Below are 25,544 nucleotides of genomic sequence, written 5' to 3'. Positions count from 1 at the left end.
GGGTTCGAATCCGATTGAAAACTATCCGTATTTGGTTGAATCCTTTAAGTTTAATTTGACACCTACTTAGTAAATTGTCGATTCGTTGACATGAAAATACAAAATGTATTTCACTTCTACAACATCATTGTCTCATGAATAGACATAGTAAGTTTCCTAAACTTTGGCCAAGTCCTTCTAATTAACTTTCACAAAAGTAGAAAGTTCATTGAATATGCTAATTACAAATAAGCTAACGTAAATCATTATATCATCAATATACTTAGCAATTCCACCGACCTTTGGTCAAGTCCTTCCGGTCATTTCCCCTAATTTGGAAAGTTCACTAAATCTGCAAATATCTGACGTGAAATGCTAAATAACTTTTGGTAATGTTGTACATCAAAGTATATTCAAAGTATCAACGTTGGTCTAGTCAATACACAAACACAGACACACACAGACACACACATATATATAAATAAATAAACAGATTACTTCAAGTACAAAGTAATGAAATCTATTACTTAAGTTTCATGCATCTTACAATCCTCAGATAGAATGAAAGGATTACTAGCTCGACACTCTTACATATATGATTGGGACGAACCATTCTATTTGTAGGTGGTGTTAAAATTCTATAAATAATATTTGTTTTGGTGGTGACATTTTGAAACCAACTCAGAGCATTTGTTTAACAGTGTAGATTTGTCAGCATTGATAATGTGCAGCTTTACTGATATTCAAAGATTACATCGCTTTGTACTTGAAGTAATCTGTTTATATATATATATATATATATATATATATATATATATATATATATATATATATATATATATATATATATATATATTGCAGCAATATATTGTTATGCAACAACTGTCAATCTCAACCAAAATTCCACCACCTGTGTAACCAGCGATGTTTAGCCCGTGTAGATTCACTCCAGTCTAGTCTCCTGATGAGTGAGTTTCGCGACTCACGAAACAACGTTGTAGAGATGACATTGTAAAATCAATTCTCCAGCATCCCTTATATATCTCGCTCTACTTTTGTATTGAGCACTTTGTATCGGACAAGTCGAACTGCATACTTCGTATATATATATATATATATATATATATATATATATATATATATATATATATATATATATATATATATATATATATATATATATATATATATATATTCCTAATTAGGAACTTTTGAAATATGCAAATGAGCAGTGTCATTGTTATGAAATTTTTTCATGGCCTTGAAATTTGCCATATGGTTCCTTGATCAAAACCTGTCTCAATGGTGAAACACCTTGTCAATAACTCTGCCATCACTTCCCGCAATGTTGAGGTGACAGTTACAAACCTTCACATGATACGCCAACATCTTCGCTGTGCTGGCAATTGTTAGTACCCCAACCTGCATTACCACAGTTACTCAAATGATTTTCAGAACCAGTACAAGCTACATCGTCCAGCCATATTTCTCCTGTACCTTCTCCAAAGTGTGCTGACTCATATTGGGTGCCGCCACTTGGAGTAGAGAATATGTAAGCAGTTAAAAAACAAGCATTGTAGTACTAAAAAGTACGTTAGTTACATTCATTTAACGACGTTTCCGAGTAAATAACTCTCGTTTTTACAAAGATTCATTCAAATTTCATTGATGTGTTATATAAAGATCGGAGGGTTCACCTTTAAGCATGACCATCAGTCGTAAGTTTGGTGAGAAAGCAGTGTTAATTCATGCAATTGTATGACAAAACCGAATTTATTGCCTTCTTTTGTCTCCTGTGTTTAACATTTCAAACAAACTAAACTCAATTGTGCCTGGGTCAAATTATGTGAAAGTTTCAGATAATGATTGTTAAATATTACATAATGAAATGACAGTTTGGTTTGCCAGTAAAGTTCTTAAATTTCATGTGCGAGTCATTTCATGTTTGTCATGGTGACTGCAATCACTTTCGTGAATATCAGTCTTTCAACCAAAGGCATTAATAATGAGCATAGATAATACAAAGCAAAACTGTCGTTATTTTCCACATATACTATAGTTGCAAATGAGATATTAAATTTCATAAAGTGATATTAAGTTTTTAACTGGAATTACTTTACCTTAATGTCACTATTCTGATTTTCTACCCTAAATTGTCACTGGTTTTCTCCTTCGAGTAAAGTATTGCTACCATACTAAACGTATAATTCTGTGCTTCAAAGAAAATATGTAGTATGGGAGGGTTTACTATAATCTTTGAAGACCATTGAAATAAGTGTGTTGGTTATATGCAATGCCATCTTAAGTAAATACCTGTATCCGAGTTCTCGACAAACTACAGTAGTATCAATGTCTTCAAAGTAATCATCACAAACAGTGCCCCACTGGTTCGAGTACAGTACCTCCACACGTCCTTCATATTGCGACGAACCACCTACCAAGCGAATATTGGCTCCTTCAGATGGAGGAGCCTCGCATGCAACGCCGACATCTTCGCTGTGCTGACAATTGTTAGTACCCCAACCTGCATTACCACAGTCATTCAAATGACTTTCAGCACCAGTACAAGCTACATCGTCCAGCCATATTTCTCCTGTACCTTCTCCGAAGTGTGCTGACTCATATTGGGTGCCACCACTTGGAGTAGAGAATGTGTACGCAGTTAAACATCAAGAATTGTACAACTAAAATTGATGTAAGTTACATTCATTTAACGATGTTTCCGAGTAAAAAATCAAAGTCAATGTCATTTGGCAACTGTAAATTTACTTTTTGTTGCAAATGGATTTAATGGATCATACAGTTGATACATTTAATTGTGATTTGACTTTTTCAATATGAATTGAAGCTCGTAGACAATAATTCATAGTAACGTCTTATTTTCGATTAGACGAGACTAAGGAACGTTTCTGTTTGAATGTGGAAGAAACTCAATAGGATTTTACTTTTGTTCAATATCTTCTCACAGTGAATTTGAAAGTGGCTTGGAATTTCACTGTGCTTGGATGATAAGAAACATCATTCATTTGAATTCCTCTCCCTTTATAGATTTTGCAAAATTTTAAACCTCTACGACGTTCACTGTTCTCACCTACGGAAGACCAACACCAAGCAGTGTCAGCATTCAGCATTCTCCTGTACATTATCAATGCTTACAAATCTACGCTGTCAAACGAACGCTCTGAGTTTGTTTCAAAATTGAACCACCAAAACAAATAATATTTATCAAACTTTGACACCACAAACAAACAGAACGGTACATCCTAATCATATGAATCATATAAACAAGAGTGTCGATATATATATATATATATATATATATATATATATATATATATATATATATATATATATATATATATATATATATATCTTATGACTGGCTCATTAACTTGTCAAGCTTCTTGGGTTTACGACTACAGTTAAGGTGTCGCTGCACATAACACAGCGTATCAAACTCTCTTTTTTACTCAGATTCATTGAAATTTGTTATTCGGAGGGTTCACCTTTAAGCATGACCATCAGTCGTAAGTTGGGTGAGAAAGCAGTGTTAATTCATGCAATTGTATGACAAAACCGAATTTATTGCCTTCTTTTGTCTCCTGTGCTTAACATTTCAAACAAACTATACTCTATTGTGCCTGGGTCAATTTATGTGAAAGTTTCAGATAATGATTGTTAAATATTACATAATGAAATGACAGTTTGGTTTGGCAGTAAAGTTCTTAAATTTTATGAGCGAGTCATTTCATGTTTGTCATGGTGACTGCAACAACTTTCGTGAATATCAGTCTTTCAACCAAAGGCATTAAATATAAATTTTACTATAACCCAAACGGGATTCGAACCCCCGCACACTCACGGCAACATCGCCTAGCTGCTAGGCCTCACACAAAACCAGTCGGCCACTGCTTCCAACCCAAAAGAGTTGGTCACAGTAACCGACTTAGATGTTTCAATTCTGTGCGCGGCCGAGCAACACGGTATGCGTGGAGCAGACGACACACAGACACAGTACACACACACAGTACACACATATATAGTAATCGGAAAAGCACGAAGCTTTTTACTGAGCTATCAGACAGACTCGGGGACAAGTAAATATCCACCAGCAGAACTGTCCACTCAGGTTAAAGAAATATAAATTTTTACTATAACCCAAACGGGATTCGAACCCCCGCACACTCACGGCAACATCGCCTAGCTGCTAGGCCTCACACAAAACCAGTCGGCCACTACTTCCAACCCAAAACAGTTGGTCACAGTAACCGACTCAGATGTTTCAATTCTGTGCGCGGCCGAGCAACACGGTATGCGTAGAGCAGACGACACACAGACACAGTACACACACACAGTACACACATATATAGTAATCGGAAAAGCACGAAGCTTTTTACTGAGCTATCAGACAGACTCGGGGACAAGTAAATATCCACCAGCAGAACTGTCCACTCAGGTTAAAGAAATATAAATTTTACTATAACCCAAACGGGATTCGAACCCCCGCACACTCACGGCAACATCGCCTAGCTTCTAGGCCTCACACAAACCCATAGCATAGATAATGCAAAGCAAACTGTCGTTATTTTCCACATATACTACAGTTGCAAATGAGATATTAAATTTCATAAAGTGATATTACGTTTTTGGCTGGAATTATTTTACCTTATAATGTCACTATTCTGATTTTCTACCCTAATTTTTCACTGGTTTTCTCCTTCGAGTAAAGTATTGCTACCATACTAAACGTATAATTCTGTGCTTCAAAGAAAAGATGTAGTATGGGAGGGTTTACTCATAATCTTTGAGAGAACATTGAAATAAGTGTGTTGGTTATATGCAATGCTATCTTAAGTAAATACCTGTATCCGAGTTCTCGACAGACCACAGTAGCATCAATGTCTTCAAAGTAATCATCACAGACAGTGTCCCACTGGTTCGAGTACAGGACCTCCACACGTCCTTCATATTGCGACGAACCACCTACCAAGCGAATATTGGCTCCTTCAGATGGAGGAGCCTCGCATGCAACGCCGACATCTTCGCTGTGCTGACAATTGTGAGTACCCCAACCTGCATTACCACAGTCACTCAAATGACTTTCAGCACCAGTACAAGCTACATCGTCCAGCCATATTTCTCCTGTACCTTCTCCAAAGTGTGCTGACTCATATTGGGTGCCACCACTTGGAGTAGAGAATATGTACGCAGTTAAACATCAACAATTGTACAACTAAATTGATGTAAGTTACATTTATTTAACGACGTTTCCGAGTTAAAAATCAAAGTCAATGTCATTTGGCAACTGTCAATTTAATTTTTGTTGCAAATGGATTGTATGGATAATGAAGTTGATACATTTAATTGTGATTTTACTTTTTCAATATGAATTGAAGCTCGTAGACAATAATTCATGGTAACGTCTTATTTTCGATTAGACGAGACTAAGGAACGTTTCTGTTTGAATGTGGAAGAAAAACAATAGGATTTTACTTTTGTTCAATGTCTTCTCAGAGTGAATTTTAAAGTGGCTTGGAATTTCACTGTGCTTGGATGATAAGAAACATCATTCATTTGAATTCCTCTCCCTTTATAGATTTTGCAAAATTTTAAACCTCTGCGACGTTCACTGTTCTCACCTACGGAAGACCAACACCAAGCAGTGTCAGCATTCAGCATTCTCCTGTAAATTATCAATGCTTACAAATCTACGCTGTCAAACGAGCGCTCTGAGTTTGTTTCAAAATGGAACCACCAAAACAAATAATATTTATCAAACTTTGACACCACAAACAAACAGAACGGTACATCCTAATCATATGAATCATATAAACAAGAGTGTCGATATATATATATATATATATATATATATATATATATATATATATATATATATATATATATATATATATATATATATATATATATATAATATCTTATGACTGGCTCATTAACTTGTCAAGCTTCTTGGGTTTACGACTACAGTTAAGGTGTCGCTGCACATAACACAGCGTATCAAACTCTCTTTTTTACTCAGATTCATTGAAATTTGTTATTCGGAGGGTTCACCTTTAAGCATGACCATCAGTCGTAAGTTGGGTGAGAAAGCAGTGTTAATTCATGCAATTGTATGACAAAACCGAATTTATTGCCTTCTTTTGTCTCCTGTGCTTAACATTTCAAACAAACGAAACTCCATTGTGCCTGGGTCAATTTATGTGAAAGATTCAGATAATGATTATTAAATATTACAAAATGAAATGACAGTTTGGTTTGGCAGTAAAGTTCTTAAATTTTATGAGCTAGTCATTTCATGTTTGTCATGGTGACTGCAATAACTTTCGTGAATATGAGTCTTTCAACAAAGGCATTAAATATAAATTTTTACTATAACCCAAACGGGATTCGAACCCCCGCACACTCACGGCAACATCGCCTAGCTGCTAGGCCTCACACAAAACCAGTCGGCCACTGCTTCCAACCCAAAAGAGTTGGTCACAGTAACCGACTTAGATGTTTCAATTCTGTGCGCGGCCGAGCAACACGGTATGCGTGGAGCAGACGACACACAGACACAGTACACACACACAGTACACACATATATAGTAATCGGAAAAGCACGAAGCTTTTTACTGAGCTATCAGACAGACTCGGGGACAAGTAAATATCCACCAGCAAAACTGTCCACTCAGGTTAAAGAAATATAAATTTTACTATAACCCAAACGGGATTCGAACCCCCGCACACTCACGGCAACATCGCCTAGCTGCTAGGCCTCACACAAAATCATAGCATAGATAATGCAAAGCAAAACTGTCGTTATTTTCCACATATACTACAGTTGCAAATGAGATATTAAATTTCATAAAGTGATATTACGTTTTTGACTGGAATTATTTTACCTTTATAATGTCACTATTCTGATTTTCTACCCTAAATTTTCACTGTTTTCTCCTTCGAGTAAAGTATTGCTACCATACTAAACGTATAATTCTGTGCTTCAAAGAAAATATGTAGTATGGGAGGGTTTACTCCTAATCTTTGAGAGAACATTGAAATAAGTGTGTTGGTTATATGCAATGCTATCTTAAGTAAATACCTGTATCCGAGTTCTCGACAGACCACAGTAGCATCAATGTCTTCAAAGTAATCATCACAAACAGTGCCCCACTGGTTCGAGTACAGGACCTCCACACGTCCTTCATATTGCGACGAACCACCTACCAAGCGAATATTGGCTCCTTCAGATGGAGGAGCCTCGCATGCAACGCCGACATCTTCGCTGTGCTGACAATTGTGAGTACCCCAACCTGCATTACCACAGTCACTCAAATGACTTTCAGCACCAGTACAAGCTACATCGTCCAGCCATATTTCTCCTGTACCTTCTCCGAAGTGTGCTGACTCATATTGGGTGCCACCACTTGGAGTAGAGAATATGTACGCAGTTAAACATCAAGAATTGTACAACTAAAATTGATGTAAGTTACATTTATTTAACGACGTTTCCGAGTAAAAAATCAAAGTCAATGTCATTTGGCAACTGTCAATTTAATTTTTGTTGCAAATGGATTGTATGGATAATGAAGTTGATACATTTAATTGTGATTTTACTTTTTCAATATGAATTGAAGCTCGTAGACAATATTCATAGTAACGTCTTATTTTCAATTTGACGAGACTAAGGAACGCGTATGTTTGAACGTGGAAGAAATCAATAGGATTTTACTTTCGTTCAATGTCTTCTCACAGTAAATTTGAAAATGGCTTGGAATTCCACTGTGCTTGGATGATAAGAAACATCATTCATTAGAATTCCTCTCCTTTGATAGATTTTCCAAAATTTTAAACCTGTACGACGTTCACTGTTCTCACCTACGGAAGACCAATACCAAGCAATGTCAGCATTCAGCATTCTCCTGTACATTATCAATGCAAAATCTACGCTGTCAAACGAACGCTCTGAGTTAGTTTCAAAATTGAACCACCAAAACAAATATTATTTATCAAACTTTGACACCACAAACAAACAGAACGGTACATCCTAATCATATGAATCATATGAACAAGAGTGTCCATATATATACAGTTAAGGTAAAGGCGACGAATTCGGACGCGCACACGCTTTCGAACGTTTCTGCGCAGATTTAACTCCAGCCTGTCGCAAATGGGTTACTTTGTAGCGCATGTATTTAACATCACCTGTCATTGTTGAAATTGCGCTTTTACCTAATTTTTTGACCCAGTCTCTTAGAAATACATGGGACCTATAACCTAGTCATATTTTGACCCCCTAGGAAGCTGGTTTTTATTCAATATGAGCGAAAAATTAACATTCTCTCCCATTTACATGGCGCATATTACCCATTCACCTGGAGATATTGTAAAAAGTAGCGTAGTGACACCCTTTTATTAAAAGTGTAAACTAAATGGTATTGTGTCAGGATTTTATTTGCCAAGTTTGGTCAAAATGACACCATTCAAAGCGACAAGAAGAAAGTTCGAAATTATGTAGTGATATAATTTCGATATCGTCATTTTGTAATCGATACTTATGTAAAACTTTCTTTACAAACATCATGAAAACTATACATTCGATAGATATGGATCTTAAGTCTTGGTATATATTTAAATTAACTCATTTGCTAAGCTTTTTATAATCGCTTTCTTTAGTTTAAGTGAATTATATCATTTTTATTTATTTCTAACGACGCCATTTTAACGTCCGTTTCCATGGAAACGAGCGTGGTGACCCCCATTTTTTATTTTATTTTTGCACTTGCACAACTTCCAAGAATATTTGTGCAAAGTTTCAAGAAAATGACACCACAACTTAATTTTGACGTAATTCGTAGTACTTCACCTTAAGGTGTCGCTGCACATAATACAGCGTATAAAACTTTTTTTTACTCTGATTCATTGAAATCTTTTTTTATGTGTTATATAAAGATCGGAGGGTTCACCTTTAAGCATGACCATCAGTCGTAAGTTGGGTGACAAAGCAGTGTTAATTCATGCAATTGTATAACAAAACCGAATTTATTGCCTTCTTTTGTCTCCTGTGTTTAACATTTCAAACAAACGAAACTCCATTGTGCCTGGGTCATTTATATGAAAGTTTCAGATAATGATTGTTAAATATTACATAATGAAATGACAGTTTGGTTTGCCAGTAAAGTTCTCAAATTTCATGTGCGAGTCATTTCATGTTTGTCATGGTGACTGCAATCACTTTCGTGAATATAAGTCTTTCAACCAAAGGCATTAAAGAATGAGCATATATAATGCAAACCAAAACTGTCGTTATTTTCCACATATACTATAGTTGCAAATAAGATATTAAATTTCATAAAGTGATATTAAGTTTTTAACTGGAATTACTTTACCTTAATGTCACTATTCTGATTTTCTACCCTAAATTTTCACTGTTTTCTCCTTCGAGTAAAGTATTGCTACCATACTAAACGTATAATTCTGTGCTTCAAAGAAAATATGTAGTATGGGAGGGTTTACTCATAATCTTTGAGAGAACATTGAAATAAGTGTGTTGGTTATATGCAATGCTATCTTAAGTAAATACCTGTATCCGAGTTCTCGACAGACCACAGTAGCATCAATGTCTTCAAAGTAATCATCACAAACAGTGCCCCACTGGTTCGAGTACAGTACCTCCACACGTCCTTCATATTGCGAAGAACCACCTACCAAGCGAATATTGGCTCCTTCAGATGGAGGAGCCTCGCATGCAACGCCGACATCTTCGCTGTGCTGACAATTGTTAGTACCCCAACCTGCATTACCACAGTCACTCAAATGACTTTCAGCACCAGTACAAGCTACATCGTCCAGCCATATTTCTCCTGTACCTTCTCCAAAGTGTGCTGACTCATATTGGGTGCCGCCACTTGGAGTAGAGAATATGTACGCAGTTAAACATCAAGAATTGTACAACTAAAATTGATGTAAGTTACATTCATTTAACGATGTTTCCGAGTAAAAAATCAAAGTCAATGTCATTTGGCAACTGTAAATTTACTTTTTGTTGCAAATGGATTGTATGGATAATGAAGTTGATACATTTAATTGTGATTTTACTTTTTCAATATGAATTGAAGCTCGTAGACAATAATTCATAGTAACGTCTTATTTTCGATTAGACGAGACTAAGGAACGTTTCTGTTTGAATGTGGAAGAAACTCAATAGGATTTTACTTTCGTTCAATGTCTTCTCACAGTGAATTTGAAAATGGCTTGGAATTTCACTGTGCTTGGATGATAAGAAACATCATTCATTAGAATTCCTCTCCTTTGATAGATTTTCCAAAACTTTAAACCTGTACGACGTTCACTGTTCTCACCTACGGAAGACCAATACCAAGCAATGTCAGCATTCAGCATTCTCCTGTACATTATCAATGCAAAATCTACGCTGTCAAACGAACGCTCTGAGTTAGTTTCAAAATTGAACCACCAAAACAAATATTATTTATCAAACTTTGACACCACAAACAAACAGAACGGTACATCCTAATCATATGAATCATATGAACAAGAGTGTCCATATATATACAGTTAAGGTAAAGGGCGACGAATTCGGACGCGCACACGCTTTAGAACGTTTCTGCGCAGATTTAACTCCAGCCTGTCGCAAATGGGTTACTTTGTAGAGCATTTATTTAATATCACCTGTCATTGTTGAAATTGCGCTTTCACCTAATTTTTTGACCCAGTCTCTTAGAAATACATGGGACCTATAACCTTGTCATATTTTGACCCCCTAGGAAGCTGTTTTTTATTCAATACGAGCGCAAAATTAACATTTCTCTCCCATTTACATGGCGCATATTACCCATTCACCTGGAGATATTGTAAAAAGTAGCGTGGTGACACCCTTTTATTAAAAGTGTAAACTAAATGGTATTGTGTCAGGATTTTATTTGCCAAGTTTGGTCAAAATGACACCATTCAAAGCGACAGGAAGAAAGTTCGAAAATTATGTAGTGATATAATTTCGATATCGTCATTTTGTAATCGATACTTATGTAAAACTTTCTTTACAAACATCATGAAAACTATACATTCGATAGATATGGATCTTAAGTCTTGGTATATATTTAAATTAACTCATTTGCTAAGCTTTTTATAATCGCTTTCTTTAGTTTAAGTGAATTATATCATTTTTATTTATTTCTAACGACGCCATTTTAACGTCCGTTTCCATGGAAACGAGCGTGGTGACCCCCATTTTTTATTTTATTTTTGCACTTGCACAACTTCCAAGAATATTTGTGCAAAGTTTCAAGAAAATGACACCACAACTTAATTTTGACGTAATTCGTAGTACTTCACCTTAAGGTGTCGCTGCACATAATACAGCGTATAAAACTTTTTTTTTACTCTGATTCATTGAAATCTTTTTTATGTGTTATATAAAGATCGGAGGGTTCACCTTTAAGCATGACCATCAGTCGTAAGTTGGGTGAGAAAGCAGTGTTAATTCATGCAATTGTATGACAAAACCGAATTTATTGCCTTCTTTTGTCTCCTGTGTTTAACATTTCAAACAAACTAAACTCAATTGTGCCTGGGTCAAATTATGTGAAAGTTTCAGATAATGATTGTTAAATATTACATAATGAAATGACAGTTTGGTTTGCCAGTAAAGTTCTTAAATTTCATGTGCGAGTCATTTCATGTTTGTCATGGTGACTGCAATCACTTTCGTGAATATAAGTCTTTCAACCAAAGGCATTAAAGAATGAGCATATATAATGCAAACCAAAACTGTCGTTATTTTCCACATATACTATAGTTGCAAATAAGATATTAAATTTCATAAAGTGATATTAAGTGTTTAACTGGAATTACTTTACCTTAATGTCACTATTCTGATTTTCTACCCTAAATTTTCACTGGTTTTCTCCTTCGAGTATAGTATTACTACCATACTAAACGTATAATTCTGTGCTTCAAAGAAAATATGTAGTATGAGAGGGTTTACTCATAATCTTTGAGATAACATTGAAATAAGTGTGTTGGTTATATGTAATGCTATCGTAAGTAAATACCTGTATCCGAGTTCTCGACAGACCACAGTGGCATCAATGTCTTCAAAGTAATCATCACAGACAGTGCCCCACTGATTCGAGTACAGTACCTCCACACGTCCTTCATATTGCGAAGACCCACCTACCAAACGAATATTGGCTCCTACAGATGGAGACGCCTGGCATGCAACTCCGACATCTTCGCTGTGCTGACAATTGTTAGTACCCCAACCTGCATTACCACAGTCACTCAAATGACTTTCAGCACCAGTACAAGCTACATCGTCCAGCCATATTTCTCCTGTACCTTCTCCAAAGTGTGCTGACTGATATTGGGTGCCGCCACTTGGAGTAGAGAATATGTACGCATTAAAAAACAAGCATTGTAGTACTAAAAGTACGTTAGTTACATTCATTTAACGATGTTTCCGAGTAAAAAATCAAAGTCAATGTCATTTGGCAACTGTCAATTTAATTTTTGTTGCAAATGGATTGTATGGATAATGAAGTTGATACATTTAATTGTGATTTTACTTTTTCAATATGAATTGAAGCTCGTAGACAATAATTCATAGTAACGTCTTATTTTCGATTAGACGAGACTAAGGAACGTTTCTGTTTGAATGTGGAAGAAAAACAATAGGATTTTACTTTTGTTCAATGTCTTCTCACAGTGAATTTGAAAATGGCTTGGAATTTCATTTGCTTGGATGATAAGAAACATCATTCATTTGAATTCCTCTCCCTTTATAGATTTTGCAAAATTTTAAACCTGTGCGACGTTCACTGTTCTCACCTACGGAAGACCAACACCAAGCAGTGTCAGCATTCAGCATTCTCCTGTACATTATCAATGCTTACAAATCTACGCTGTCAAACGAACGCTCTGAGTTTGTTTCAAAATTGAACCACCAAAACAAATAATATTTATCAAACTTTGACACCACAAACAAACAGAACGGTACATCCTAATCATATGAATCATATAAACAAGAGTGTCGATATATATATATATATATATATATATATATATATATATATATATATATATATATATATATATATATATATATATATATATATATATATATATATATATATATATATATATATATATATATATATATATATATATATATATATCTCTTATGACTGGCTCATTAACTTGTCAAGCTTCTTGGTTTACGACTACAGTTAAGGTGTCGCTGCACATAACACAGCGTATCAAACTCTCTTTTTTACTCAGATTCATTGAAATTTGTTATTCGGAGGGTTCACCTTTAAGCATGACCATCAGTCGTAAGTTGGGTGAGAAAGCAGTGTTAATTCATGCAATTGTATGACAAAACCGAATTTATTGCCTTCTTTTGTCTCCTGTGCTTAACATTTCAAACAAACGAAACTCCATTGTGCCTGGGTCAATTTATGTGAAAGTTTCAGATAATGATTGTTAAATATTACATAATGAAATGACAGTTTGGTTTGGCAGTAAAGTTCTTAAATTTTATGAGCGAGTCATTTCATGTTTGTCATGGTGACTGCAACAACTTTCGTGAATATCAGTCTTTCAACCAAAGGCATTAAAGAATGAGCATAGATAATGCAAAGCAAAACTGTCGTTATTTTCCACATATACTACAGTTGCAAATGAGATATTAAATTTCATAAAGTGATATTAAGTTTTTGACTGGAATTATTTTACCTTTATAATGTCACTATTCTGATTTTTACCCTAATTTTTCACTGGTTTTCTCCTTCGAGTATAGTATTGCTACCATACTAAACGTATAATTCTGTGCTTCAAAGAAAATATATTGTATGAGAGGGTTTACTCATAATCTTTGAGATAACATTGAAATAAGTGTGTTGGTTATATGCAATGCTATCTTAAGTAAATACCTGTATCCGAGTTCTCGACAGACCACAGTAGCATCAATGTCTTCAAAGTAATCATCACAAACAGTGCCCCACTGGTTCGAGTACAGTACCTCCACACGTCCTTCATATTGCGAAGAACCACCTACCAAGCGAATATTGGCTCCTTCAGATGGAGGAGCCTCGCATGCAACGCCGACATCTTCGCTGTGCTGACAATTGTTAGTACCCCAACCTGCATTACCACAGTCACTCAAATGATTTTCAGCACCGGTACAAGCTACATCGTCCAGCCATATTTCTCCTGTACCTTCTCCAAAGTGTGCTGACTCATATTGGGTGCCGCCACTTGGAGTAGAGAATATGTACGCAGTTAAATATCAAGAATTTACTACTGAAATTTTCGGTTAGACGAGACTAAGGAACGCGTCTGTTTGAATGTGGAAGAAACTCAATAGGATTTTACTTTCGTTTAATGTCTTCTCACAGTGAATTTGAAAATGCCTTGGAATTTTACTGTGCTCGGATGATAAGAAACATCATTCATTAGAAATCCTCTCCTTTGATAGATTTTCCAAAACTTTAAACCTGTACGAAGTTCACTGCTCTCACCTACGGAAGACCAATACCAAGCACTGTCAGCATTCAGCATTCTTCTTTACATTATCAATGCTGACAAATCTACGCTGTTAAACGAACGCTCTGAGTTTGTTTCAAAATGTAACCACCAAAACAAATATTATTTATCAAACTTTGACACCACAAACAAACAGCACGGTACAGAACGGTACATCCTAATCATATAAATCATATAAACAAGAGTGTTGATATATATATATAATATTATATATATATATATATATATATATATATATATATATATATATATATATATATATATATATATATATATATATATATATCTTATAACTGGCTCCTTTATTTGCCAAGCTTCTTGGGTTTACGACCACAGTTAAGGTGGCGCTGCACATAACACAGCGTATCAAACTCTCGTTTTTACAAAGATTCATTGAAATTTCATATGTGTTATACAAACATCGGAGGGTACACCTTTAAGCATTAACATCAGTCATAAGTTGGGTGAGAAAGCATTGTAAATTAATGCAATTGTATGACCAAAACCGAGTTTATTGGCTTCTTTTGTCTCCTGTGTTCAACATTTCAAACAAACTCAACTCCATAGTGCCTGGGTCAAATTATGTGAAAGTTTCAGGTAATGCTTTTTAAATATTATATAATGAAACGACAGTTTTGTTTGGCAGTAAAGTTCTTAAATTTTGTACAAGAGTCATTTCATGTTTGTCATGGTGACTGCAATCACTTTCGTGAATATCAGTCTTCCAACCAAAGGCATTAAATATACGACATTAAACTGGTCCAATAATCATTTCCATTCAAGGTAATATATTACCAGGTCCATGGGACAATTGTGATGTACAAATTTAAGTAGGACCATCCTGAACCACTGATAATTAGTGGTGGTACCAGGTGTCCGGAATGGGTAAGCGTACCCTGCTAGCATGCTACACCCGTCAGGATTGGTCCCAAAATTGTCTGAATATTGTATGAAAAGATACAGGATATGAATCACTGTAATAAGTCAAAGCCGGGAATGCTGTCGTTAATCATTGTGAGTGACCGAGGTGTCATATTTGGCCACAATGTCGTCATATCGACCGTAGAACTTTTTGAAAGTCCTAACAAGTCTTTTTGTTGTGTGTCCTTGTCTCAGTAATTTTGATGCCAATGAGCTGTGTCTCAGTTGAAAATCAGTGTAGGAATCACAAGCCCTACAATACCTGAGAAGTTGAGACACGTACACACCATAAGCAGGTGCAGATGGAATATTACTTGACAAGTGGGGATAATTTATGATTTCAAAATCGAAATCATCCCTTTTTTCATACAGCTTAGTGTGTAGCCCATTAGTACCCACTTGTAGGAACAGATCGAGATATGAAGCAGAGTTCCTACCCTCTGTTGTTTCTTTGATATCCAACTCCTCAGGGTAAATATCATGTAAGTAGTTTGATATGTCTGGATTGTCTAGACTAATCAGATCATCGATATGTCTGTGCATATTGTTAAAACGCCTTGCAAGTTTTTTAGACCCTGCTTTGTAGAGAGACTGTAGGAACTCTGCTTCATATGAATACAGAAATAAGTCTGCAAGAAGGGGTGCACAATTTGTACCCATTGGTATGCCGATATATTGTTGAAATGCCATACCGCCAAACTTAACAAATAAACTTATGTTGTCGATTAAGAAATTAAGCATTTTAATAATTTCTTCATCTGTGTATTTGTGCTGGGCACCCATGTTGTTGCTGAAATAACCTGTCTTATGTTTGATGGTAATGTATTGGTACCTTCTACTGCCATTTTTATGCAGGAAAGCTTCTGTAACAAGAGATGACACCCTTGTTTTAAGTTTATCGTGAGGAATTGTGGTGTATAATGTGGAAAAGTCAAATGTTCGGATTGAGCTGAACTTGTTTTTCTTGACTTTTAAATCAATTTGAAGCAAAAATTCCTTCGAATTTCTTAGTATCCACATTTGATTCAACCCACTTGTTTTATACACTTTGTCACAATATCGAAAAAGACCATTTTTGATGGTTGTTAAAATTATAGTCAATAATTGTGACAGATGTTTGGTAGTGCAATTGCTTGATCCTGCAATAAAGCGTTGTTTGTAAGGGTTCTTGTGCAGTTTAGGTATCCAATACAACATATAGGCAGTTTTTTGTCCTTCTCTTTCAAAGGAATGCCAAATTCATTGAGCACAGATGAATGGTTTGAAAAAATGTCTTCATCACTGAGGGAGGAAAGAGTGTAGGTTGAATTACTCTTATCTGAATGAAGGTTTAATTCATCTATTATACACTGGATATAATAATTCCTACAGACAAAGATAATGTTGTTTGAAGCTAAATTTGTCTGCAGGAACTACAACATATTCGTTGTGTAAAGCATCGAGGCATGCTTTGACCGATGGGTCATCGAATACTGAGGAAGTATTTACATCTTTACTGTGAGAACGGAAATGTGAAATACGTGATTTTAATTTATCTCTGACTTTGCTCAGCCAGTCAGAGAGGCATTCCACATCAACTTCCTCAACTGCAGCCAACTGTCTTGCATATTTTTCGGCGGCATCCATGATAATTCTGAAATTAAATTTCCAATTAATATTTTGTAGCTCTCGATATTTTGGGCCATATTGAAAGAGTTGCCGAAGTTTACTATTGGTGATCAGGTCACCAGTTATTATGTGACCAAGTGGTTTATAGCAAAAGGAGATGACAAGCAATTGCAAGTTCTGCTGTTGTTTAATGGAAAGTTGAAATTTTTCAAGACATTGTTATAGTTAAAATGTTTCCTACCAATGGTTTTTGTGTATGAGTAGGAAACTATAGGTGGTTCTTGAAATTTAAAATATGGAGGTATTTTATCCACAACTTTCTTATCATGCAAAATATTGCTGATGTTTATTTGGTCAATCCCCTTGTTTGCAAATGGTACATGAAAAAAAGCGCTTGTCACTGTTCAAGAGTTCTGTCCTTACTGGCTTAAACAGCCGGTAATTGCTGATATCGATAATAATTTGGACTAAACGATAATCAGGGCTGTTTTGGTTGATATTCATCGTTTGAACTCTTGACAGTAGAAATCTCAATTTCTGCAAGGAGCAAGCAAACAAAGCAGTTCTTATTTTGTGAACTCCTAACGGCTGATTAAGAATAGACAATAGATCACTGAACTTGGGGGGACTGCTTGTATTACCATGTCTATGCCCATGGCTACGTCGTCTTCTAGTGTGAGAGTTAAATAAACCCATCACATTTACACGACTCCCCCCAGGGCTGGATAAATTACCCACCCCTAGAATGTAATAGTTACATCCATAGGGCATAGCTGTACCAAGTTCAGTGATCCAATAGTGTTCACGTTGCTTGCGGTAGCTCCTGCTTAGTTTAGAACTATTGGAAGGATGATAGATTTTTTTCCAATATTCGGACTTTCATGTTTAGTATGGAATGTCGAGGACCGTTAAAATGAGTGTATAGGCATGTCGGCAAGTTATTATTTATACCTGACCTATGGCCACACATTCTCTTAGATAGTTTTTCTCCAGTCTCTCTGACATATATCAACCCACACAAAGTACAGTCAATGCCATAAATGACATTTTTGGTTTGGCAAGAAAGGTCTTCAAAAGCCTTAGTGTGGTATGTCTTTTTGGATAAGTTGCTCTGTATTATAGTGTCAGTTATTAAAATTGCACATGTTTTACAATTCCTTGTGTGACATGGCGACACAGAGCAGTCACATTCAAAATTCCCTTTAAGGACATCTTTTAATATAATCCGTGGGCACAGTCTGGCTGACGAACCATTCGCCCTCAATAGCCCATCAGGGTAGTTTTGTCGATCCGGTCTGGACCCAAACCGGTATTCAAATTACTAGTACTATTCATGTTGTTTATAAATTATTGAATACCAGGCTGTTGATATGCTCGGGGACTGAAATCCACCAGCAGACATATCCACCTGGGTTTGGCAATATGACATTAAACTGGTCCAATAATAATTTCCATTAGCATAGATAATGCAAAGCAAAACTGTCGTTTTCTTCCACATATACTATAGTTGCCAATGAGATATTACATTTCATAAAGTGATATTATGTTTTTGACTGAAATTGCTTTTACCTTAATGTCAGTATTCGGATTTTTTACCCTAAATTTTCACTGGTTTTCTCCTTCGAGTATAGTATTGCTACCATACTAAACGTATAATTCTGTGCTTCAAAGAAAATATGTAGTATGAGAGGCTTTACTCATAATCTTTGAGATAACATTGAAATAAGTGTGTTGGTTATATGCAATGCTATCTTAAGTAAATACCTGTATCCGAGTTCTCGACAGACCACAGTAGCATCAATGTCTTCAAAGTAATCATCACAAACAGTGCCCCACTGGTTCGTGTACAGAACCTCCACACGTCCTTCATATTGCGAAGAACCACCTACCAAGCGAATATTGGCTCCTACAGATGGAGAAGCCTGGCATGCAAATCCGACATCTTCACTGTGCTGACAGTTGTGAGTACCCCAACCTGCATTTCCACAGTTACTCAAATGACTTTCAGCACCAGTACAACCTACATCGTCCAGCCATATTTGTCCTGTACCTTCTCCAAAGTGTGCTGACTGATATTGGGTGCCGCCACTTGGAGTAGAGAATATGTACGCAGTTAAACATCAAGAATTGTACTACTGAAATGGATGTAAGTTACATTCATTTAACGACGTTTTCGAGTAAATAATCAAAGTCAATGTCATTTTGCAACTGTAAATTTACTTTTTGTTGCAAATGGATTTAATGGATCATACAGTTGATACATTTAATTGTGATTTGACTTTTTCAATATGAATTGAAGCTCGTGGACAATAATTCATAGTAACATCTTATTTTCGGTTAGACGAGAGTAAGGAACGCGTCTCTTTGAATGTGGAAGAAAATCAATAGGATTTTACTTTCGTTCAATGTCTTCTCACAGTGAATTTGAAAATGGCTATATATATATTTCTTATGACTGGCTCATTTATTTGTCAAGCGTTTTGGGTTTACGACTACAGTTAAGGTGGCGCTGCACATAACACAGCGTATCAAACTCTCATTTTTACAAAGATTCATTGAAATTTATTGATGTGTTATACAAAGATCGGACAGTTCACCTTTAAGCATGACCATCAGTCGTAAGTTTGGTGAGAAAGCAATGTTAATTAATGTAATTGTATGACAACACCGAATTTATTGGCTTCTTTTGTCTCCTGTGTTCAACAGTTCAAACAAACTATACTCTATTGTGCCTGGGTCAAATTATGTGAAAATATCAGGTAATGCTTTTTAAATATAATGAAATGACAGTTTGGTTTGGCAGTAAAGTTCTTAAATTTTGTATGAGAGTCATTTCATGTTTATCATGGTGACTGCAATCACTTTCGTGAATATCAGTCTTTCAACCAAAGGCATTAAAGAATGAGCATATATAAAGCAAAGCAAAACTTTCGTTATTTTCCAGATATACTACAGTGCAAATGAGACAATAAATTTCATAAAGTGATATTAAGTTTTTGACTGAAATTACTTTACGTTAATGTCACTTTTCTGATTTTCTACCCTAAATTTTCACTCGTTTTCTACTTCGAATATAATATCGTACCATACTAAACGTATAATTCTGTGCTTCAAAGAAAATATGTAGTATGAGAGGGTTTACTCATAATCTTTGAGATAACATTGAAATACGTGTGTTGGTTACATGCAATGCTATCTTAAGTAAATACCTGTATCCGAGTTCTCGACAGACCACAGTAGCATCAATGTCTTCAAAGTAATCATCACAAACAGTACCCCACTGACCCGAGTACAGTACTTCTACACGTCCTTCATATTGTGAAGAACCGCCTACCAAGCGAATATTGGCTCCTTCAGATGGAGGAGCCTGGCATGCAACTCCGACATCTTCGCTGTGCTGACAGTTGTGAGTACCCCAACCTGCATTACCACAGTCACTCAAATGACTTTCAGCTCCAGTACAACCAACATCGTCAATCCATATTTGTCCTGTACCTTCTCCAAAGTGTGCTGACTGATATTGGGTGCCACCACTTTGAGTAGAGAATATGTACGCAGTTAAACATCAAGAATTGTACTACTGAAATGGATGTAAGTTACATTCATTTAACGACGTTTCCGAGTAAATAATCAAAGTCAATGTCATTTGGCAACTGTCAATTTACTTTTTGTTGCAAATGGATTGTATGGATGATGCAGTTGATAAATTTAATTGTGATTTTACTTTTTCAATATGAATTGAAGCTCGTAGACAATAATTCATAGTACATCTTATTTTCGGTTAGACGAGAGTAAGGAACGCGTCTCTTTGAATGTGGAAGAAAATCAATAGGATTTTACTTTCGTTCAATGTCTTCTCACAGTGAATTTGAAAATGGCTCGGAATTTCACTGTGCTTGGATGATAAGAAACATCATTCATTAGATTTCCTCTCCCTTCATAGATTTTCCAAAACTTTAAACCTGTGCGACGTTCACTGTTCTCACCTACGGAAGACCAATACCAAGCACAGTCAGCATTCAGCACTCTCCTGTACATTATCAATGCTGACAAATCTACTCCGTTAAACAAACGCGTTGAGTTTGTTTCAAAATGTCACCACCAAAACAAATATTATTTATCTAACTTTGACACCACTAACAAACAGAACGGTACAGCCTAATCATATAAATCATATAAACAAGAGTGTCGAGATATATATATATATATATATATATATATATATATATATATATATATATATATATATATATATATATATATATATATATATATTTCTTATGACTGGCTCATTTATTTGTCAAGCGTTTTGGGTTTACGACTACAGTTAAGGTGGCGCTGCACATAACACAGCGTATCAAACTCTCATTTTTACAAAGATTCATTGAAATTTATTGATGTGTTATACAAAGATCGGACAGTTCACCTTTAAGCATGACCATCAGTCGTAAGTTTGGTGAGAAAGCAATGTTAATTAATGTAATTGTATGACAACACCGAATTTATTGGCTTCTTTTGTCTCCTGTGTTCAACAGTTCAAACAAACTATACTCTATTGTGCCTGGGTCAAATTATGTGAAAATATCAGGTAATGCTTTTTAAATATTATATAATGAAATGACAGTTTGGTTTGGCAGTAAAGTTCTTAAATTTTGTATGAGAGTCATTTCATGTTTATCATGGTGACTGCAATCACTTTCGTGAATATCAGTCTTTCAACCAAAGGCATTAAAGAATGAGCATATATAAAGCAAAGCAAAACTTTCGTTATTTTCCACATATACTATAGTGCAAATGAGACAATAAATTTCATAAAGTGATATTAAGTTTTTGACTGAAATTACTTTACGTTAATGTCACTTTTCTGATTTTCTACCCTAAATTTTCACTCGTTTTCTACTTCGAATATAATATCGTACCATACTAAACGTATAATTCTGTGCTTCAAAGAAAATATGTAGTATGAGAGGGTTTACTCATAATCTTTGAGATAACATTGAAATACGTGTGTTGGTTACATGCAATGCTATCTTAAGTAAATACCTGTATCCGAGTTCTCGACAGACCACAGTAGCATCAATGTCTTCAAAGTAATCATCACAAACAGTACCCCACTGACTCGAGTACAGTACCTCCACACGTCCTTCATATTGCGAAGAACCACCTACCAAGCGAATATTGGCTCCTTCAGATGGAGGAGCCTGGCATGCAACTCCGACATCTTCGCTGTGCTGACAGTTGTGAGTACCCCAACCTGCATTACCACAGTCACTCAAATGACTTTCAGCTCCAGTACAACCAACATCGTCCAGCCATATTTGTCCTGTACCTTCTCCAAAGTGTGCTGACTGATATTGGGTGCCGCCACTTGGAGTAGAGAATATGTACGCAGTTAAACATCAAGAATTGTACTACTGAAATGGATGTAAGTTACATTTATTTAACGACGTTTCCGAGTAAATAATCAAAGCCAATATCATTTGGCAACTGTAAATTTACTTTTTGTTGCAAATGGATTGTATGGATGATGAAGTTGATACATTTATTTGTGATTTTACTTTTTCAATTTGAATTGAAGCTCGTGGACAATAATTCATAGTCACGTCTTATTTTCGGTTAGACGAGACTAAGGAACGCGTCTGTTTGAATGTGGAAGAAACTCAATAGGATTTTACTTTCGTTTAATGTCTTCTCACAGTGAATTTGAAAATGCCTTGGAATTTTACTGTGCTTGGATGATAAGAAACATCATTCATTAGATTTCCTCTCCCTTCATAGATTTTCCAAAACTTTAAACCTGTACGAAGTTCACTGCTCTCACCTACGGAAGACCAATACCAAGCACTGTCAGCATTCAGCATTCTCCTGTATATTATCAATGCGACAAATCGACGCTGTCAATCGAACGCTCTGCGTTTGTTTCAAAATGTCACCACCAAAACAAATATTATTTATCAAACTTTGACATCACAAACAAACAGCACGGTACATCCTAAATCATATAAGTCATATAAATAAGAGTGTTTATATATATATATATATATATATATATAATATATATATATATATTATATATATATATATATATATATATATATATTTCTTTTGACTAGCTCATTTATTTGTCAAGCTTCTTCGGCTTACGGCTACAGTTCTGGTGGCGCTGCACATAATACACGTATCAAACTCTCGTTTTTATAAAAATTCATCGAAATTTCATTGATGTGTTATACAAAGATCGGACGGATCACCTTTAAGCATGAAAATTAGTCTTAAGTCGGGTGAGAAAGCAGTGTAAATTAATGCAATTGTATGACCAAAAACCGAATTTATTGGCTTCTTTTGTCTCCTGTGTTAACATATCAAACAACAAACAAAATAAATTCCATTGTGCCTGGGTCAAATTATGTGAAAGTTCAGATAATGCTTGTTAAATTTTATATAATGAAATGACAGTTTGGTTTGGCAGTAAAGTTCTTAAATTTTGTATGAGAGTCATTTCATGTTTATCATATTGACTGCAATCACTTTCGTGAATATCAGACTTTTAACCAAAGGCATTAATGAATGAAAAGAGATAATGAAAGCAAAACTGTCGTTATTTTCCATATACAGTATAGTTGCAAATGAGATATTAAATTTCATAAAGTGATATCAAGTTTTTGTCTCAAATTACTTTTACCTTAATGTCACTATTCTGATTTTTACCCTAAAGTTTCACTGGTTTTCTCCTTCGAGTATAGTATTGCTACCATACTAAACGTATAATTCTGTGCTTCAAAGAAAATATGTAGTATGAGAGGGTTTACTCATAATCTTTGAGATAACATTGAAATAAGTGTGTTGGTTATATGCAATGCTATCTTAAGTAAATACCTGTATCCGAGTTCTCGACAGACCACAGTAGCATCACTGTCTTCAAAGGCATCATCACAAACAGTACCCCACTGACCCGAGTACAGTACTTCTACACGTCCTTCATATTGTGAAGAACCGCCTACCAAGCGAATCTCTTGAGCTTAGAGAGAGGGAATAAAACCACGTATTTGAGCATGAATACGGAGTGACAATCCTGAAACATGTTTGATATTTAGGTGGTGCAGTAATTGATTTAAATGATTGAACGAATGAATTAACAAAAGAAGGGACAAATGAATGGATCTGTGTAAAATTCAACACACCAAGACAACGGTGTTGATATAACAAAGAACCACCTGCCAAGCGAATATTGGCTCCTACAGATGGAAGGTCAATTGAAGGGATTCAATACTTTTATAATATGTATTACTGTCTACATCAAAAAAAAATCATCTTCACCCACAAGACAGAAGGTCGAGTAGGCTGATCCATGTACTTAACTATATAAGGGCCAAGAAAAATAAAAAGTTTGTTTCTCATCCTAAACATGTTGCAAAAATGGTGCGGTGACGCGTTTTTTTCTCAATATTTTTTTCATTCCTCAACCAACAAGAACGTGCAAAAACATGAAAAAAGATAGGAATGAACGCAGAGATAATTGCACAGCAGTGTTGCTTTAGTATATTTATGTAGCAACAGTTCTGTGGTTTGACTTTTAGTGCAGTAATGTAGAGTTTTGACAGCTTGAATATAACAGTGACATATGTGTACAGTTCTGAGTAGAATGTTAGTGTCAGTTATTTTGTTTACAGTTCTGTTTTATACAGCACTGTGTTATGCACTATTGTCGCATATTTTGTTCGTTTTTTTTTTATTTTATTTCCTCATGGGCAGAAAAGAAGGGTTGACGCGGCGGGTCTGAATTTACGCGCGCGAGGATGAGAAGCAAACTTTTTATTTTTCTTGACCTAACACTGTATATTTAGGTGACGAAATTGCTGTAAGGTTGCTTACCAAGTGAATAAGTCACTATGTGGGCTGCTAGGAGAGCAGAGAGAACTTTGCGCAACAGCTGTTTTGGAAACGCCATCAGAAATACCTATTTGTGTACGAAAATAACACATATGTCAAAATTGATAGTTACAATTCATGCAGTAGGTATTCCTTCCTATTGTAAATAAAATTTTTAAGGCGCCCATAGGAGATAAAAATGTCGCCAGTTATCAATAAATACTTTTGACATTCATAGAAGCTCCGGGTAACTTCTATAAGCAAATTTGTTAAAAATATTGCAGTAGCTCAAGCAAAATAAACTAATTTCCCTTTTTATCACAAGTAGCTCTTGTTTCGATCAAAGGTGTTACGTCTTGTCAATAAAGACCTTTACAAGGTAATGAATCATGGGGATTAATGTATTAAGTCGAATGAATGAAGGGTAAAAGTGTGAATGGAATATAGTTGGCGTTGGTCAAAACAATTTCAGCACTATCAAATGAGTTTGAACAAAACAAAACAAAACGTATGGCGCATGTTTCACCAAATTGCCAATGCGTGTTAGCCAAGAAATGCGCACATGGCTCCTTTAAAATGAATCACAATAAGTTCTGTTCATAAAATTT

General features: G+C 35.4%; 1 protein-coding gene across 5 annotated transcripts in view; it reads right to left on the bottom strand.

The window, feature by feature from the left end:
- LOC139136778 (scavenger receptor cysteine-rich domain-containing protein DMBT1-like) overlaps positions 1-25,544 on the bottom strand; it is a 43,188-nt gene that overhangs the window by 10,708 nt on the left and 6,936 nt on the right. For 2 of the 5 annotated variants that reach the window (XM_070704608.1, XM_070704607.1), the window contains exons 2-13: positions 24,940-25,024; positions 23,944-24,085; positions 22,111-22,434; positions 20,277-20,600; positions 18,832-19,155; positions 13,926-14,249; positions 12,048-12,371; positions 9,560-9,883; positions 7,079-7,402; positions 4,842-5,165; positions 2,293-2,616; positions 1,348-1,514 (exon numbers count right to left, since the gene is read on the bottom strand). In XM_070704608.1, the coding sequence (XP_070560709.1) occupies positions 1,348-1,514; positions 2,293-2,616; positions 4,842-5,165; positions 7,079-7,402; positions 9,560-9,883; positions 12,048-12,371; positions 13,926-14,249; positions 18,832-19,155; positions 20,277-20,600; positions 22,111-22,434; positions 23,944-24,085; positions 24,940-25,015 (3,301 nt within the window). In that variant the 5' untranslated portion in view covers positions 25,016-25,024. The remainder of the gene's footprint in view (positions 1-1,347; positions 1,515-2,292; positions 2,617-4,841; positions 5,166-7,078; positions 7,403-9,559; positions 9,884-12,047; positions 12,372-13,925; positions 14,250-18,831; positions 19,156-20,276; positions 20,601-22,110; positions 22,435-23,943; positions 24,086-24,939; positions 25,025-25,544) is intronic. The other 3 variants (XM_070704610.1, XM_070704609.1, XM_070704611.1) reach the window with 3 other exon arrangements.

The sequence above is a fragment of the Ptychodera flava genome, chromosome 7, assembly GCF_041260155.1.
Source record: "Ptychodera flava strain L36383 chromosome 7, AS_Pfla_20210202, whole genome shotgun sequence".
Taxonomy (NCBI): Eukaryota; Metazoa; Hemichordata; class Enteropneusta; family Ptychoderidae; genus Ptychodera; species Ptychodera flava.
Note: the sequence above shows the minus strand (reverse complement) of the source record. Positions and strands in the feature narration are given on the sequence as shown.